Below are 20,936 nucleotides of genomic sequence, written 5' to 3' on the forward strand. Positions count from 1 at the left end.
TTCTTAGAATAAACATTTTAATAACTTGAAACTACTCGTTCAAATTATGAACGAGGTACATCAACATTTTCTAAAAAAATATCTACTAAATTATTTACCGTAAAATGAGGGTTCACATTTGATAATATTGTTGAAAATATGATATTTAAGCATATTTAATAATCCTAAATTTAGAACTTGTAGAAATAAATGTTTAAAAGAAAAAATGGGGGTGATCATTCATATAGTGAATGGTAACCCTGTATAGAATATATGTAACAATAATATATGTAACAAATGTCTTACAATTAAAACATCATTCTGGTCAGTCTTTTTCGAAAAACATTTTTAACCGTATTTAAAATGAATACTCATTAAGACTTGTTTTTGACGTCCGAGGAATGTTTTCAACCAACCGCTCGAACATAATATACATTTTAAAAATACAAAAACAAACTATAGGTACCCGTAAAATTTAATAATTGTACATTGTATGAAAAAATAATGAAAATAAATAACAAGTAGGTAACAAACAAGTTGATTCATTTGGGTATGAAGGGCATAGAATATAAGACAAAAATAAAATTCTTTCAACTTCAAATCAAAGCAATTAAAATATTTTAATAATTATGGCTGTAGGTACATAATATCTTTATTATTTTAGTTAATTTAAGTACCTAACTTACCATCATAATCGTATTATTACGTCCAGCAGTATATACACATTACACAGATAATACAGAATTGTTGTACGATAGCTTCGAGTAATATACCTATTTTGTTTCCAATAAAATCATTTTGAAAACAATAACTGTGGTTTAGCAATCCTATGTGGTAAAAAAATTGAACCAAAAACAAAACAAAATTAATTGGACAAAAATATCCGGTGTAGCTATACACGGAAATGCTTTAAAAAAAATATCAACACATGTTTTTAATACCTACCATTAATCGGCAGGTTTATTTTTTTCAAATCATTTTGAGTTTTGACGTTACAACTGTATACGATCGAAATTAACTGAATAAAAGCGATTTCAAATATAATCATCAATTAATATTAAAGTTTTTAGGTCTTTTTTTGTAAAATGTATCTATAGGTTTACAATGTTTATTGAATATTAAATAATAATTAATACTTAAATAATAGACATAAACTATTTATAATAATACAGTTATAACTAAATTAATAAATAATAATAAAAAAACTAGAGATGCTACAAACTGTTATAGGTTTTCAACATTTTAATAAGTAACTAAATTCTAAATGGCTCTCAAAGTGGCGTGTTTAGGTTTTTGTCTTGGGGGGATATAATTTTATCCAGTAGCCCCGCCTTTAAAGTTATAGAGGCCTTAAGTTAGGACTCCAAAAACATTTGCATATTATATATAGCCACTGGCCCCGACCACACCTTATATTAAAAATACTTGAAAAAATAGAACCACCCAAATATGGTATCAAAAAAAGGTGTTTAAAAAATATACTATAAATATGTTGTATACTACACGTGCACCATCGGGAGGTATAATAATTTGGAACGTTCCAATTAAAGTGCATTGTCGGAACCAACTTAATTTAGCTGAAAAGTGTATTTTCATCTACATTGTAGGTGATATCCATTAATGTGCTGTAAATTGTGGATTTAATGTACACGTATATACGGAGAAACCTTTCAATAGGCTATGGCGGACACCATAGGAGAATTGAAATGGTTAAGGTCAAATCACGTTCATTTATGTCGAATTGCACTCAGTTTAAAAAAGGTAATGTTTGCACTCGTTCCGATGTATAATACATAAAAGTGATAAAACCTATATAATATATAGTAGGTATTTACTAACGGATATCAGCCGACGGTCGACATAATAGGTAGGTACCTAACTCGTATTTTTAATATTATGTAAAGTGTATAATTGTACACACTTCCTTCCAGCAAAAGACGCCCATGTTAAGAGGACGCTACACCCGCATATTATGTTGTCTCCGTCTTGAAAAATGTAAAACATAGTAATAACTGTTTTTCGCGAGAAAGAACCGAGTAGGATACAGTAATAATTAAGAAACGAAATTTTCACCACATAAAATGAAAAACTATAATAGCTGTGAAATATCATTTTCACTTTTTCTATATCGGAACTTCAAAAAAAGTTATTGAAATCTGAAAAACACAAAAAATAATGGATTTTGAACAATAAGAACTTTTTTCGTACAAGTGATTTTAAAAAAAAAGTGAGTAAGTGGATGTCGCTCTGCTGTACAGTAGGTTACAAGTGGGTCACTGCAATGGATAGTGTTAAATTTGAATTCAATGATATAATATCGTTGTATAAGAAAAACGATTCTGAGCAAATACGGTCAGTCAGCCTATGATATTACTAAGTAGGTAGTAAGTACATATTATATTTGATGATATTATTGTGAATAAAGTAATTTATATATTTACCTATTTACGAGGAAGCTTTCAAGCTTTTTTACCCAACAAATAAAATTGTAATGACCTTCATAGAAAAAATGACTGATACAATTGGTAACAGAAAATGGTCCTAAACAGTTTAAAACAAATCAAAATATTTTGAAAATGTTATCGTATATAGAAAATGCAAATATAAACGACCAGTGAAAACCAATTTTTTGTAAAAATTCCCGTTTTTCCTTAATTTTTATATTACTTTTTCTCGGCGCTTTTGAAAACTATTGCGAATTTTAAATTTTGACCTCCCCGATGCACCAACAATATTCGCTTTCCCATCGAACAAGATACTGAAGTTGAAAATCGAAGCATTATTTCGACTACTTATCGTGTAGGTACACGGACACAAACAAAAAAAACACACATCATTGTAAAATCAATACATTTATCATTCCACTCAGAATCTAAAATTAAACCGATATTTCACTGATAATGTTCTGAACTATATTTTATTATTTTATTATATCAATTTGGAGATTATTAACTATCACTATAGTTTGAGTGGTTCTATTCCACGCGCAAAATAGTTTTTGCTATGTTGTAAATTTGTAAGACAATGTGGAAACAAGACATGCGGGTGTAGCGTCCTCTTAACTCTGATTAGATTGTAAGCGTGTATTGAGCTAATGAATAATAATATTGACCCATTGTTTTTAATCACAATTCACTGTACCTAATTATATTATGTTGACACTCGAATAAGCTACTATAGTGTAAGCATTTTGAAAAGTACTACGTGTACATAATAGTTATACAATTATTTTATGTGTAAGTAAATGTTGTAATACTAATTAAGGGTGGCTGTGGCTAAGTGGGTTATGGAACATGGTTCGCTTTATTCACGAGCAATATCGATCCCAATAACCACGACATTAAGTTGGGTATTTTCTCCTTATTACCTACCCAATCGAAACAATTTGAACTTTGGATCCCCGCAATATTAAAGCTGGACTGGGACGGTCCGTTTATCCGAACGTGACTACTGACAACCACCGTCATAATTTCCGGTTTTAAATTTAAACAACAGTGACAACACAATTCATAATATTATAATTTATAACATCTTTCTATTATATTATGTATAATATAAAAAGTGTTGTATAATATTATAATTTATACACGTTCCGCACAATAATAAATTGCCATGGCGATAAAAAAAATAAATAATAATAACTATTATTATTATTAATGAAATAATAACTAAATAATTACTTGAAACTTTCTTAATATTTAAAAAAAGTTTTGTAGGTATACTTAAATATTTTAAACTGCAGCTGATATTAGATTTCAGGATGTTAAAGCGGCGAATCTTAGGTCGTATGTAGCAAATCCCACAACGGGTTTGACGAGCGAAGTTATTCGTTTCCGCCAAAACAAAAATGTTCGTTTCCGTCAAAGTGAAAAGGTTTGAGCTAGTTTAGTTTCCTCCAAATCTAGGTATACGTGCAGGGTACATATTATGGGTACTGTTTTCAAAATTTCCATTCGAGTGATATTTTTAGTTTTATACTTTTTTAATACAGTTTTGCGTGGTAATTAATCTATTTTGAATATTTTATCCATTTGGTTTTTGCATGTTTGATTTATGACCGTTTGTTTGTATATTTAATACACATTATATACATACATAAATCATTATACATTGGTGTGAACATTACAATTTAAATGTTTAGTATATATATATTGTAATATTAAAATACGATTGTCGATTTGTAAAATTTTTGGTTGAAATGTGCATGGAATTATTCGTTGTTTTGCATAAACTGAAAATGGACCACAATGTGGGCGGAAACGCCCTGTTTTCGGAAATATAATTTTCAGAATACCATAAAACATTAAGTACATAAAAGCAAAACTACGACTAGTGGTCCTCGTCAAATCAAAACGATAATAATTTCGGAAGAAAAATAATTTTGCGGAAACGAAAATCTACTAACATTTTTCAATTTGGCGGAAATGATGATGCTACACATCAGGGGGATGAGCCCAATATAATATAATGGTTAGTAAATTTTAATACCATATACATTTTTATATAAAGGGTATACCCACGCCGTGTACCGGAAGCGAATCTCTACGCGATCTAGATATTATGAATCACATTACATGTCCGGTGTTTGGTCATTTACCTCGTTCGTGCCGTTCGTTTATACACACACTCGTTCATATTTTTATCATCACGATTCACGACTGCTGTAAAATATACACGCAAACTAATTCATATAATTATTTTTAGCCACGACACGTCACGTCTATACAATAATAGTCCATGTTCAGCTACGCGTAAGATAGCAGGTACAATAATAGTACATATTAATATAACTTTTGAGTTCTGACTTAAATACATTCATTTTGATAGGTACTTAAGACGGAGGTAGGTATTTGATATTTGATATATTTAAATGCTATATTCTATGGGATTTTTTAATATTATATTTGACTGTACACTGTTGATATTGTTTCCAGTATTTATATAGGTATAAAAAAAAAATGTTTTTTAATCATAATTTAAAACCTGTACAAATTATTCCGCTTGTCCGGACTTTAGACTCTATACAGTCTACACTATAGATTCTATATATAGTACATTATATAGTAATTATATCATAGATAATATAAGAATGGATAGGACATGCCTATACAAGTTCCATATGGGGCCGTGTGCTTTTTTGGGGAAGAGAGAACGTAAAGAGAAGAAAGACGATATGGGGCTTTTTAAGGTTATGTGCAAAACTATTTTATTAAATAATAATGAATAAACATGATAGTCAGTTATATTTAGATATTTGTCAGTTTGTATTTTGATTGTTTTGCCACCTGTACCTGGAAAATAGAAATTGGAAAATAATATTTTAACAAAATAAAATTATGTTATTTAATATTTATTATTATTTATCAATTATCACATCAATATTCACCCCATATAACCTTAAAATAGTATCACTAAATTTTTATGTTATAAGTTCTTATGTCCTATCCATCCATTCTTATATTATCTATGAATTATATAGTATCTAATGAAATATTGAAATCTATACTGTTTTTTTTTACATTATATTTAATATATTTTATAATTCTATTTAATAACTTGTTGGAAAATAAATATATTATACCTATTTTAAAAACATACAATATATCTACGTTTTAAGTATTTTTAACAAGAATGCAGTCATCTCGCATTGTTACCAATTATATGTGTATGCGCGTGTAAACATACCTATAAGTAACACGGGAACGGGACAAAAACACGATTACCTCGAACGAGAAAAACATTTTTTTCTCTAAAAAACGACAGTAAACATCGCGCGCACGGTCATATTATTAATACGAACGATCGCGGCGATCGGTGACAGAGACGACGACTGTATTTTGGCATTATAGAATAACGTTTTCGACCTTGGAAGCTTCGACGGCAGCGACGGGTCGTTTTCGGGACGTTATAATGATATAGGTAGGTTATATAATATAATAATATAATATACATTTTATTATTACAACTCATTTTTTCAACGACAATAAAATTCACATCGTAAATACAAAATTGAATAATTATTGTTGTTTTGATAAGACGTAGGCGGAAAGGGTGGACAGACCCAATTCGGTTATCGATGCGTGGCTGTGTGTGACGGCACGTGAAATCCGAAAGGATTGTATTTTTGGTTATTTTCAGATACCTACCACACATGACATAATATTATAGCAGTGCATTATACATAAGTTCTTACACAACAAAAATACATTCGTGTTATATATATATATATGAATCATATTATGTAAGCTCATGTACGTGAACAATACAAATTTAAAATATGTAAGTTCCTAAATTATCAAAAAATATGCTCCTACGTGAAAATTACAAATTCGCGAAAATGTGACAAATTTCCTTGCACTTTATTCAGATTTAGGACTGAATCCAGTCCAGTTATTGTAAGTAAAAATGTATTTATATAATATATTATTAAAAACCAGAGGTAAGTGCCCAGAGTACCTCGACAATGTGAAGGTCACTGTAAACGATGTGTTCAATTTGAATTGATTAATTACATAATATATTCGTATTTACGATAAAATACTATTCTGAGAGGAGGCCTATATTTCCAATGATATTTTATCATAATTTTATGTTACCATCAGTAATTTTTCCATTAGTAATAATAAAGTAGGTAGAACTAATTTTTTCAATACCAAATCACAAAACCAGTTTAAACTAGTTTTGCGTATAAGCTCCCATTATATATTTCTTAATTTTTTTTATAATTTTCCCGGTTTTTTGAAAAGTACTGGGAATGTTTTACTTTTGAGTTTTGAACCTCAAAAGTTAACAGTTGGCTCCGAAATAGGGGTTGACGGACACAAAAACATGAAAAAAACACGTCATATCATTGTAAGCCTTACACAACCAATACATTCATCGCTCAACCTGGAATCTTAAATTAAACATTGTATATGTATAAATCTTACCGCAAAAGTCTAAACACTTCGAAATGTTTTTCTTTTTAATCTCCGTGTAGGTACTCACTTATAACATATGATGTGGTGTATTTTATTTTTCATATATAAGAACTCGACGAAAAATACAATGTTAGCGGATGTAATCGTGATGAGTGATAGCGCATCCATATGCAGCAGCTCTCCAAAGTAGGAAGGAAGCACGTCGTATTCGTCGTATAAGTCCTGCACGGTCCGAACTGACCAGATGTCCATTATCATAGGTTCGGGTCGGTCAGTTTAAAAAAAAATCGGTCGAATTATATAACCAGAGAACGTTTTAATCAGTTCGGATCGGGCTATTTTAATACTATTATCGGATCAGGTTTGGTCGGGTCAGATGGGATATACAGAGTGAAGATTTGGGGAGGGGCGCATTAATTTCCATTAATTTGAATGTACGCCACGCCCACTGTTGTAACATAAATACTTATCTTTACATTTTTAAATACCTACTTTATATGTACTAATCAAATCCATAATTTCCACTCATATATAATATTGTTGATCAATCATCTACAGATTTACGTTATATAACAGAATACAAACAAATAAAAAAGATATAAATTTTATAAAACATAAAAATTGGGAATTATGAATGTGATATGTCATGCAGTGTGATGTGTCACTGTCCACTGGGATCTGGTGGATCTTTGGAAGGGGGTTAGCACATAAATTAAATAAATAACAAATAATTATGTAAAAAATAATAAAACGACTAATATGATTTAGTTTTACAAAAATTATTTGATAAGTTATAAGTATATAAAATGTTTTAAAAAATCGAACAAATAATTGTTGTGTTATCTGTTTTGCCGTTGTACAATTAGGCAAAATAAGAAGTGTTCGCTTAATATAATAATAATAATTTACAGTAGGCACAAATTATAATCGATCGATTTTGGAATAAAATTTGTTATTACACAAAAGCAAGTTATTTTAACTACAGCTCGGAAATTGTAGGTTTGATTAATAGTTTCTATATGATTTTAATTGATGTATATCAGATCTAGCTAGAAACCAATTATATACAACGACAAGATTAAATACTAGAATTAAAAATGCATATTTTAACATACTTTCGCATATTTCGTAAACTGTACCTGTATAGGGAAAAAGTGCACCTTAGTTTATAGGTTTATTTAATATTTTCTATATTTCTAGTATTACATATTTATACTCGATACTGCTATGTAACTAAATAATAATGAATTAGCTATGCATTTTTATTTTGCATATTTAATACATCGTTTGCATGTTGTATATTTTTTTATTCACATATTTTACCGGTCTTATAACTTCAATACTATCAGAGTCCTATAGTTATATAACTATGTAAAATACCTATTATGCTTATAATATTCGCTGTAAAATTTAAATATCATTAAAAGCATACGATATGCTATAATATAATCTATATAATATTATATTCTCGCGTTTAATTTTGATGATAGGATAATTCACTCTAATATTAAACTGGCTGCAAGACTATTCGCAAAATTGCGGAATCGTGTATATTTTAATTAACATTTTATACATACACGGTGCACGATTCCGCAAAATTAATTTTTAAATACACGATCTTGCATGGTTTTATATACGTTACCATACTGAAAAAACACGAAAAAACAAATTTATTATCGTAACGTCATGCGTACTCTATGTCTATTGTCTATAGTCTATGCCCTATATGGTAGACTTGTACGTATAATTTTGTGCATTAGACGATAATAATTATATGCTGAATTGAACAAAAACATTTCGGTAAAACATGATTTTAGTTTACACTTTTCACATGGTTGGACTTATCGTATTTGATATTTGACTTGGATGACCATATGATTGTAATATATTATATTTTTGAATTATTAATAAGATAATTTAGAACATTTTATTTACCTAAGCTTTAATTTGGTACCAAAACATTTTTTTTTTTTTTTCATTTTTATAACATATTATTTATATTTTGTGAAAAATGTTTTGTTGTTGACTTGCATATAACTCAATCAATCACCATCGCAGTGGGTTGGAAGTTGTTATTTAATCATTTTTCAATGTTATCAAGTTTTATACAAGGAAAAATTAAATTTTTATTCACCCATCTACATATTCTTACTGCTGCTCTACTCGATAGTTTGGTAAACACTAACATGCGGCACCCACTCAACAAAAAATAAACGTCTTAACAGAAGACGAAATATTTATAAACGTGTTGAAATAACACGAATTTGTATATGGTTTACTTAATTATAGAAAAGTAAGCCACTAAACTCCCTCCGCCGTATATTCGGAATTTTCATGCGTGGGTAGTATTCACCACACTCAATGTCTCCATTAACGATAATATAATACATAATATATTAGTATACGCTATACCTCTCCACTTCACACTTGCTGTATACAGATAGTACTTTGCCGATTAATTTCAGCGGAGGATTTAATGATTTTCCGCCCATATATAAATTCGTCACCGACCAAACAACTACCCGGAATACGTCTTGAACAGCTGTATTTCATCAGCATGTATACAGGTGCGAATTACAGACTTTTCGCATACAAGCTAAAAAAGGTGGGCGTGCTGGGGAAATGGGTGCAAAAATGTTAGAATCCGTCTTCATCGTAACCGGATATGCAGTTATTTAGCAGATATTTTATTTTCCTATGCACACCGTATATATTATTCGGAATTGAGAGTTTTCACGCGTGGGTTTATCTACACTCCACAGACGATACACAATATGGTTATAATATTATACGTTCCCTCTCCACTTCACACTTATTATGCAGACAGTATATTATACTTGCCTGAAGGATTTAACGATTTTCCATCCATTTATTATGTTTTTCATCGACCGAATACCTGGAATACGTTTTGAACTCTCGATATACCGCCGAACGAAAAACGTCGTATCTACCTCGTGTTCTTCTTTACTCAATACACTAAAATTATACCTTTTACTCAAAAATGAGTGGCCCAGACGAAAATCACGGTTGCGCACGATGAAATCTACAATATTGGTTATTATTTCAAACCAGAACGTATACACCATACACCTACATAATATAATAATAATTAGTAAATGTAAAAAATCCAATAAATCAACAAAAAACAATTATTACACAAATAAAATGGTTTATATTTTTTTGTTTAAAACATTATTACATAGTACACTAGACAAAGACTATCTAATAATAATTAAAATATTCTTTTATTTAAAAATGATTAAACGCTAATGGTTTTCTTTTTCGTAACAATATTTTGAATATATACGTAAAATATCATTAATATCATATATACTTTTAAATGTTTCATTAACACATAATATCGTAAAAGAGAAAAACTTAAAAAGACTTCAGCCTTATTATTTTTATATAAACATTTTTTTTTTTTTTTACAAACAGTGCGTATTTTGTGGTTTCACTCTAAACGCCAATCTGGTAATTATATAATAAAAGAAAAAGGGAAGGGGTATCAATTATAATAATTATATAATATTATTATTACTGGAAGATGAGTACCTATATATATAATATATATATATAGTACGTACTACGTACAGATCTCGGTAGACGGACAACAACCGAGGATATATCGTCACAGACGATAAAACGATGAAAACAACATAATTCAAGAAGAAAATTACATTAAGTTTATAATAACAATAATATATAATAAGAATAATATATATTTATATATAATAATATATGATGATGATTATAATAATAATATAATTAATAATAATAATAATAATAATAATAGATTGACATAATAATATCACATTTTATAACTCTAGGACATTCAGAATTGCTCGATAAAAAGACGTTACGTGTATAAATTTAAAATAATTTTTCATAATTTAAAAAAAAAAAATTTTAATACTGAAAAAACATTGGATTGGAAGCTTTATATAAAAAAAAAAAAAATATAACGATTATTTTATACAAAATAAATTGTAACAACTTGCGGTACACACGTGACATTGTATGGATAATATAATAATTATATTATAATCCGTATTTATCAAGTAGTGTACGCGCCTTAAACGAAAAAACGTTGAAGTTATTATTTTTAATAATCGTATGGTTAACAGACACTATAGCGAGAGATGGTGCGCGCGCGCGTCACGATGTTCATCTTCTTTCGTACATGTGTTTCCTCGACGTAATATTATAATATTTATAATTATATACACGTTTTAAAAATCGGAATGTTTATTACAAACAATGCAATGTTAAAAATAAGATGTATAATTTAATTAAAAATTTTTTTTGGTTTTTATTTTAATTTTTTTTTTTTTTTTTTATTGGTGGGGAGGGGTTAAATTAATAAAAAAGTTTAACTTTTATTCACAATATTTGTAAGAGGGACAATTAATAATATTATATAAGAATGATATATCATTAAACGATTTAAAAATTTCGGCGCGGTAACCGGTTCTTATCATAAGTTTTTTTATTTTTATTTTTTTTACATTTTCTCCCCGCAATACGCACATCTCACAGGTCGAGATATTATCACGGACGCGCGATATAATATATTATAATATTTTTAATTTCGAGTAAAACAACTGTTTAAATTTTGTTATTGTACATCGTATTACGCACAGTGAATGCGCGTGTGTGTGTATTTATTATATATACAAATATATTAAAAAGAAAATAATAAGAATAAGTCTCTCAAACTCGGGCCAAAAACATTTTTTCTTAGCATATAAATACTATATATTATATTATATATATATTTACGACAGATTTTCGGATCGATTGTATCTCCAACATTACAAGACGGTCTGCTATAAAATGAATGCAATATTAACAGCCTAGTGGGCTTCCGAATCATATGTATAAATATATATTAATATTATTTTGTTTTTAAATTAAATATTGGATGAGAAAAAAGTAAGAACATAGTAATAGATTTGGTGTTTCAATTGTTGACCGTTCTGCTCTGTATACTGCAGAATGTATTCCCTCTTTTGGTTCATATAATATAGATAATAATATGCAATAGTCAACGATGGCTGCCAAAACGAAAAAAAAAATTGTAGCCAATTAAGTACGCAACGAAAGTAAATATAAATTTTTTTTTGTTCAACCTCATAAAGCCTAATACATTTTTATAAACGGAAAACGTGAATGTACAATCATATATATATATATATTAACAACAATTTAAATAAATTAACAGACATTTAAAGATAAATCATTCAGTCGTACGGAAAATATACAAACGTGAAAATTTGTTCACTGGGTCGGCGCCGTTACGCGGGTGTCAAAAAAAAATTGTTGGGATAAAGGGGGCGAGGCAGAGTGCGAGAGACTTTTTTTTTAGAGATCATGTATATATATAATAACATAATATGAACATTTTGTTGTTAAATTGTTAAACGTATCATTTTTCTAAAAAAAAAAAATAATAATAATATTTAAAAAAAAATCAAAATTCAAACACACTTATGAAGGGCAATGTAGTTGTGCCGGCAATTGACTGTGGTGCCCGATGGACATGGTCAGCTGCGGCTGTGGATGGTAATAGTAGTACATGCCTTGACCGGCCATCAGCCGCCACGACAATTCGGCGATCAGCGACAGCGTCTGATGCCTCTCGTGTATCATCAGGCACACGGTGCTCTCCTCGACCACCTGTTTCAGCACGTTGAGGTACTGAAGTTTCATGTATTCCTCTTGGGGCGCGCAAAAGTGATTTTTCAAATAGTTCTCCAGCTTAGCACGCTGCTGGTGTATGTCGGAGAAGTCGATGAAGAACCTGGAGCACATGTACCGTTCCAGCTTCTTAGTGCCGTCACCATCGTAGTCTGGTGCGTAGTTGCGCAACAACAGGTTGCAGTACTTGAGAAGCCCGCCGCCCCGGATCTCCTCCGGGTTCCTGGTGACGATCAGCTTGTTCTCCAGGTGGTACATAGCATCCCGGAAGTCACCGTACACGGACTCACCGACCACGGTCGGGTAAAAGCTTTCGCTGATTGGTACGCCGCTGGAACACTCGTAGAACAGCAGCAGCGAGTCGAGCACGATCTGGAACGAATCTACGCTGAACTCGAACGGCCTCTTCATCCGATCGACAAACTTGAGCTCGACGTTTCGCTGACCCGGTAACGTGCCTAGCGATATCAGCGACCACCGGTCGCCGTCCTTGTTCACCTTGACCATTTTGCTCACGTATGCCTCCTTGATGCTGCACGGCGTCATCCGCTTGCGGCTGACACCCTCCGGTAGCAAGTCGACCAGGGCTCGGAGCACGGCCGACTTGACGCGGTCGAAGTCCCGGTTCCCTGACAGGCTGATGTTGAATATCAAGTCCAGGTCATTATACGGCTGAGTGTCCGTGGTCAGCACGTGCGAGGCTGCCCCACCGTTAAGTCTGATGCTTCGCACCTGGAAACATGTGTCGTCGGCATCCGGTGATGGAGGCGTGGACCTTTCGGCCGGGAACGCAACATCGTCGTCTTCTGGTGCGGCTTGGGCACGTAGCCGGTCGCGCACCATCGCTACTAGGTCGCGAAGGCGCACCTCAAGCGTGGGGAAATTTCCACGGCCGTGGATGCTGACTGTCTCGTCCATCACGTCGTTCAGTCGGGCCACCTGTTCGTAGCTCAGGACGGCCAGGCGGCTGAGATCGGTTTGTTGTGCACGGCCGCCTGTGGTTACGGCAGTGTTGGTGGTAGCCCCACGATTGCGGTCGTCACACGTGGACAACATGGCAGCGGGTCGCACGTGGTTTAAGTCGGCTGTCGACACGTTTAGACGTCCGTTCTGTAACAAAAAAAAAAACACGAACAGAGTTACGGTTAGCCAAATAGAATAGGAGATACCCACATTATTATTATTTTATTATATATGGGAACCCAATTTGAAATATGTTAAAGCTATTAATATGTATATCTTAAAAACAGACAAACTAAAAAATGTGTAAAAAGTAATAGAAAAAAAGTAGTAGGACAATTAAATTGAAATAATATAATATACCTAATAGTAGTAATAATAATAATAAACCAAATGAGGAATGATGGATTCGTTGGCCAGCGTCATCATCCTGTCCAAAGATTGTTTTTTAGATATTATACAGGACAAATGAGAATTGAAAAGACGAAGGTTCCAAGGAGGGACAAGGCAATTTATATTACCCAATAATACTGAATAATCTACACAGGAATTAATAATTGTATACAAAAACATAAAATGACTGTCAACCCTTGTGATTAATATCATATAATAATTGAAATTGAACAGTGTACACCCGAACCACACGGCGTTGACTCAAAGGTGATACACATTACACATATTATAACATCATGGATAAGGTTGGTTGTTGTTCAAGGGCAAACGAACAAAGGTCGACGTTATACTATTGTAATATATTCTGGCATAAGAAAGGTCGATTTCGAAATCATGTCGACCAGAGTCGAGCATGTGCGTTGCCATATGTGTCAAGTCGTTGAGCCTCACACAACACGCACTGTATTATACACTGGTGTATAATACTATAATAATACTGGTGTCGTACACTCGTTCCGCACCGAAACCTGCAGGTACTGCTATGCCGTGGCCAAAAGTTGAGCTCAACTCCCCCCCCCCCCATTTCGTAGTAGATTATGGTTAGCGAATGATACCATGATTACCACGGACAATCAGAATATGACACACGACACCACGACAGACGACGTAGCTGTGAGCTAGGCTTTACGAGCGCGCGCAAACGACAATTTGCGTCGGTTCACGAATTTATATACGGTCCGTCGTGTGTTTGCGCACGTTGTGTTTACGACGATCGGCGTAGAGGAGTCCACGAATAACCACGGGCACAGCAGCTGTGCACACCCGCCGACGTCCGGCGGCACATGGTTAGGTTACCAGCGACAACGACAGCCGATCATAGCGAAAAATACGTAGAGAATGATGCACGCGATGACGTTCCAACCGAGGCAATAACGTCAACTGTAATTTTCGTTTGCTCGGATCGATGAAAAACAAAAAAAATATTATCGGCCCAGTGACGTACTGACCAGTTAGGCGGTCGATTCGCGTACATATTTGGCGGTGTTATTTTCCACTAACGAGAAATCGTGACGAGCGTCCCCCCCCCCTACAGATACATAGAAGCGATAACGAAACCACAAGATTATCACGTCAAAATAACGTAGGATTTGTCTGTTTTACAAAAATGCAAAGCATATTGAACACTGTAAATTAATACTATAAAATAATCAATACGCTTAACAAACCATCAATTATCAACGTTTACCTAGGTACCTACCATTTTATTGTTTACGCTGCTCTCATAGAACAATTCGATTTAATTTTTTTAAATAACAGGTACCTACTAATATTTTATGCAACATTGACGTATATAATACCAACGCGTTGTGGCGAATTTCATGAAATAAATATTCGAACGGAAGAATTACGTCGAAAAATCTGGACCATTGTGCCACCGACCTATAGACGAGCACATTACGAGTCAAGGACGACAATAATGCAGAATTTTATTTTTTTGTCAGCGTGCAGCGAATTGTTGATCTCTAACGATCGTAATACATATTTACAATTCGTAAATTGCTATAAACAACCTTCTGTTTTGCAAATTTTTACAAATTGGGAATACAACCTGCACACGATCCGCATACCTACCATAAAAAGAGGATTTTGAATATGTTACCAAATTTTATTTAATTCAAAAAAATATACACATTTTTTTAATGTAGGCAACTTAAACAAACAACCGATTTTCGAACTGAATTCAATGAAACAATACTTCTATCGATCAGACTTCGTTTAATCAAAATGTGTTATTTTATGTTTTAGACATATCAAAGATAGATAGCGGAAAAATCACGAAAATACAAAACATGGTAAGGCACTTACGCGCGACCTTCGCATATGGTCTGTAATATTATTATATTATCGCCGTAATCGAATTTCCGGTAACCGATAGTAAAAAAACACGAGTGAAAAAATTATCGGCTGTTCTCGGTCCGTTTATAAAACGAAACAATATGTCACACACGACAACCGGAGAGTAAAACACGCGTAGATAATGTTAAATATTATTATTAACGAACACGAATTTTACGCCACGATTTATCGATACCGGCTGCAAGTATATTATTGTTATCGCGGCGATAAATCGTGCCGAGGAAAGCGAAAAAAATTTACGACGGGCAACAACGAGGACGAGATTTTTCCCGAGAGCAGCAGCTGCTCGCGTACCGTGGGCGCGGCGGCGACGAACCTTCTGGAACATTCTACGCGGCGCGTCCGGCGGGGTAGTGGGAAGAGGAAAAGCCCCGCCGGGAACGGTGCAAATTCGCGAAAGTTCTACGACGACGACGACTAGACACCGCGTGCGCGGTTTTTTTTTTGCGGACGGGTGGATAATCCTGTGATATTACTATAATATATATTTTTCGTAATATTAATCAATCAAGAACTCGCCACGAGACGTGAAAATAAAAATGGAAAAATCGGCGTACTTTGAGGTATAGGTCTTTTTCCATCGTATTACGCGCCCCGGCCTCTGTGGCGTCTCGGCGGCGGCGAGCTTCTGGCGGGCGTGAACTGCACACGGTTTCGACGAGGAGCAGAGTAATGAACCCACTCTCTACCTCGTGCACGGGTGCGCAGTGATGAGATGCTTTTGATCAGGAAAAGTAACGTATATTTGATGAAACGCACCACACGCGGCTCGGATCACAGGCAGCGGCGGCGGAACACGTAAAAAATAAGACTCGGCGACGACGACACGGCAGCGACGGCTACTTGGTGACGAGCGGTCCGGTCCGGAGGGCGCACGCACACACAACGCGACGATCGGGCACCGCAAACGAAACGGAACTACTGCCGCGGCACGGCCGATCCGCGATCAGTCGTCGCCGGCGACGACCCGCGCTGATCCCCCCACCATCACCGACGACAGCGACACCACCGTGCACTCGGTTGGGTTACCGCGCCATCAACACTGCCACCGTCTCCGCCACCACGTTTGGTATTTACTATTTACCGTGTGGACCGGTAATTATTGTACGCGAATCTCCGCCGGCGTCGGCGACTGAACGCTGCCGGCCACGCGGGTGTTACCGGGTACGGTCTAAAAATATCGTTCAAAGGGCAAGGCGAAACGGTAGACTGCGTTGATGCCAGGAAAAAATAAATACCAGCCGTAAAATATCTAATTACTAGATTAGTCCTTCCGCTTTACACGCTAACGGTAGGCACTGTGTCTAGTACAACACTAGCCATCGCAACGCGACGACAATTACTTATTATGGGCATTGGGTGTATTAACATTAGTGAGCGGGGCAAAAAAAAAAGAGTTAACAGTGGAAAATTGGAAAATTGACTTTATCCATTAAATCATTTCAAATAAATAATACTGATGATATTACATACAATTTTTTTTTTTTTTAACAATATTACGACCTCCCAACTTTACAGATCTATAAAAATAATTGTCCAACCACCCCACAAAGAATTCCTCAACACGCATCTGTTGTGTGGTCGATTCTGTCTGGTCGCATATGAGTATCGCACCGTCGCACTGATTATACGTAAATTATAATTTATATTAAACGCAACGACTAAAATGTAGTTAATGTTTTAACGATTTTATATTATTCGTTCGCACGACGATTTACAATATATTTTTTTCTGTAGTCAGGAATTTATATAAACAGTTCAAAATTAATAATCGTAGTAATAAATCTACTTAGGTGAATTAACTTTACTTTATAGTACCTACATGATTAAAATACAATATTTTGAAATAAAAATTGTAATAGGTACACGATCTCAATTATATGGTTAAAAGCAAATTTTTTTAACATTAAACTACGTCATAACACAATGTCAATACGATTTTTTTTTTATTGTGTTTCATATAGTTTAGTACAAACGACTTCAAAACTTAAGTTTAAAATTAAAATTTTAATAAAATAAAATAAATACTAATTCATTTTTTTTTATACTCGATCACAAATACCCTTTAATTGTACAAATTATATTATTAAGATTACAACAAGTTTAAATAGATGTAATCAGGGGATAACACTTTTGTAGTTACTTGTTACAGCGGTCAATTTATGTGATATTGGGTCAAAGGTCATCAATGGTTTTTTTTTAATTATTTATCAAGGTATACTTTTAACCAACATTATATATTGTGTGCATGTGTATTATTTTTTAATAATTTTATCATTGCACTATTTTTGAACATACAACGGAAAATAAAAGAAAACGGTGACGTAAGCATTCAAAATGTGCTTCGTTTAATGAAGAAGAAACAGGAATGAAAAGGGATGACGAGGGATAGCAGTGGTTTATGTATTCGTTCCCTTATTTTTTTTATTATAATCCCAAATGGTCTGACGTCAACGGGAGTAGCGTGGGCGTCAGGCGGTATGACGTCATTTGAACGACGAGAACTACGTCATAGGCAACACTACCATCGGGTCGGGAGCTATATTCCAAAATTCCTTAAAAGTGCATTTGCATCAACAATTTTTTATTGAACTGTTATGCTTTTATAATTTATAATAATATTAAACTTTATGTATTACAATATTGGTTTCGTCGCATTTCTTGAATTGGTGATACAAATTGTATTGATTTTTTTTTTATTTACACGAAAAGGTTTTTATTCATAATAAAATATGGTACGTTAAAAATCTAACAATAGTCTAATTAATCATAATAATTTAGCTGCTGTCAATCATATAGTTCATATATTTACACACATAATATTACCTAATTAATAAGATGTCTTTGGTAGCTTACGGTATTGTTAAGACTTACAATGTAAAAATCTCGGTAAAAATATAAATGCTGTTTACATACAATACACTTGACAAGATCATAACTATAATAACCGTGTAAAATATGGTAGCTTATATTATACTGTTTACAGTAATAAGTTAGAAAAATAAATGATAATAATTTCAATGAATAGTTAATAATTAATAGTCTCTTAATCTATGAAACCGCGAAGTTTAAGTGTTATATTTTGAATAAATATTTATCAGATATTTGTATGTTCAACACAAGCAAATATATTTCTAAACTGATGGGAGGGGGGGGGAGGAACAACAATTTTATTTTGAATTTATGATAAGATTATTTAAACGCCTTACAAGCGTTCAAAGCAAATTTGTTAATTTTTTGATTTATTAATACAGATTTATACTTAAATTAGTTGAATCATCAGTTCAAAATATCAAATAATTGAATATTATATTTCTTTAGAATTTAAGTACTTATTTAAAATGATTTGTAATGATACTTTTACACTAGAATCAGGGTAAATTAAATTAAAATTAATTAAGACTTCAGACATTTCACAATGCTACCGCTGGTCATTATATTCGATAACCCTAGCTTATAAAATATCTCTATAGATGAATAATGATAAATCAACAAAATATATTTACTATTTAATTCAGATGTGTTTGTGTATAGGTATTAAGTTATATCTTGTACACAATTTTTATTCAAAATTAATAATTATGTACACAAAATATCTGTATGCTATTAATTATAGTAGAAGTATGTTAGTTATTGTGTTCTATATTAAATATTTCTATGACATGCAAATTTATAAAACACGCCTTTCACATTGCTTATAACTTATAAGTTTAAATCTATAATGCATTTGTGTATTCGATGATGTGTAACTCAGTGGCGGTCAAATGATTTTGTCATGGGGGGGGATACGGCTGATTGTTTAACATATGCATTATTTTATCATTAAAAATATAATTTATGGTTATGTCTAATATCAATTTATAAAATTATGGTAAATACAAACTTTATTTATAACTTAGGTATACACACTGAATCACGGACATTCCCCCCGACCATTAATTTATTAATTTTTAATGCTTAAAATATAAAATATGTTTATTTTTTTTTTTTATTTTTTTTTTTGAAGTAGTTCAGTGGATCGAACAAATAGATTTATAACCTATTATATTTATGAAAAAAAATGTTTATATTATGTTAATTAAAAAAAAAAAAATGTTTTATATTTAATGTAAAAAATTTTTTATTTAATGTTAAAAAAAATGTTTATTAAAAAAAAATAATTTCTTATTAAATAATATTGCATTATTAAATTCAATATTATTAGTCAATAATAAACTTTAAAAAAAAATTTGGGGAAAAATGTCCACATCAAAAATATATCGGGGGGAAATATCCTACTACACCGAAAACAATCAGGGCCCCTGATTAACTGCACAATGAACAGCCAAAGAAAAAATATTACCGCTAAGTCACAACTTGATTTTCTGTAACGATATTAGTGACCTTACTTATTTTTTCATCCGCCGAGCGTTTAGAAGTAGAGCAACTTGCATCAAAATAGCTAGTAATTTTCCTTTTATAGACATAGTAATAAATTGTTAAAATGTAAAATAGACAATATAGTCAATATTTCAAAAGACGCCGACCGTATAATAGTAAGTAATAGAACTACACGGACCTACAGTAGAAAACACGAGTACGAAAGAGTAAAAACGAATCACGGTGATAACTTAATAATATTATGAATTATGACAAATAATAAGCAATCGACATTTCAAGTTTTCAAACAACTAATAACTTGGGGCTGTTGGTATAAAAAAAAAAAATACGTAATATTGTAAAATATACCTACCGATCGCACTATCGCCCGTATGGGCCAATGTTCTGGGAAAGTGTAGAGCTTAGTTGTTATTATCGATGATCGAGTGGGATAATTCCCATATTATACTTTATGTAAACAACTAAATATTAATAATAATAATAATATCCTAGTTCCTAGATATGAGTCTAGATAATAATATAGTCATGTCATATAAACACGTATAAACATATTCCGTCAATCTGTCGAAATTTACAATATTTGATAATTTGTTTTTAGAAAAAAAATAGAACAAAATTTAATGCATTATAGAATATACTTAATTATAAATTGTTATAAATATTAAAAAAAGTTCTTGGGGGGGGGGG

The 20,936-nt window shown here is 32.5% G+C and overlaps 1 protein-coding gene across 3 annotated transcripts in view; it reads right to left on the reverse strand.

Annotated features, from left to right (window-relative positions):
- Nucleotides 1-10,940: 10,940 nt before the first annotated feature.
- The window catches only part of LOC100164669 (terminal nucleotidyltransferase 5C), a 20,203-nt gene continuing 10,207 nt past the window's right edge, over nucleotides 10,941-20,936 (reverse strand). Inside the window, exons 1-2 of one of the 3 annotated variants that reach the window (XM_003247498.4) lie at nucleotides 16,427-16,885; nucleotides 10,941-13,709 (exon numbers count right to left, since the gene is read on the reverse strand). In XM_003247498.4, the coding sequence (XP_003247546.1) occupies nucleotides 12,390-13,709; nucleotides 16,427-16,450 (1,344 nt within the window). In that variant the 5' untranslated portion in view covers nucleotides 16,451-16,885 and the 3' untranslated portion in view covers nucleotides 10,941-12,389. Of the gene's footprint in view, nucleotides 13,710-15,818; nucleotides 16,347-16,426; nucleotides 16,886-20,936 lie in introns of those variants that run through there. The other 2 variants (XM_029491193.1, XM_001952792.5) reach the window with 2 other exon arrangements.

This window comes from Acyrthosiphon pisum, chromosome A3, assembly GCF_005508785.2.
Source record: "Acyrthosiphon pisum isolate AL4f chromosome A3, pea_aphid_22Mar2018_4r6ur, whole genome shotgun sequence".
NCBI classification, from domain to species: domain Eukaryota; kingdom Metazoa; phylum Arthropoda; class Insecta; order Hemiptera; family Aphididae; genus Acyrthosiphon; species Acyrthosiphon pisum.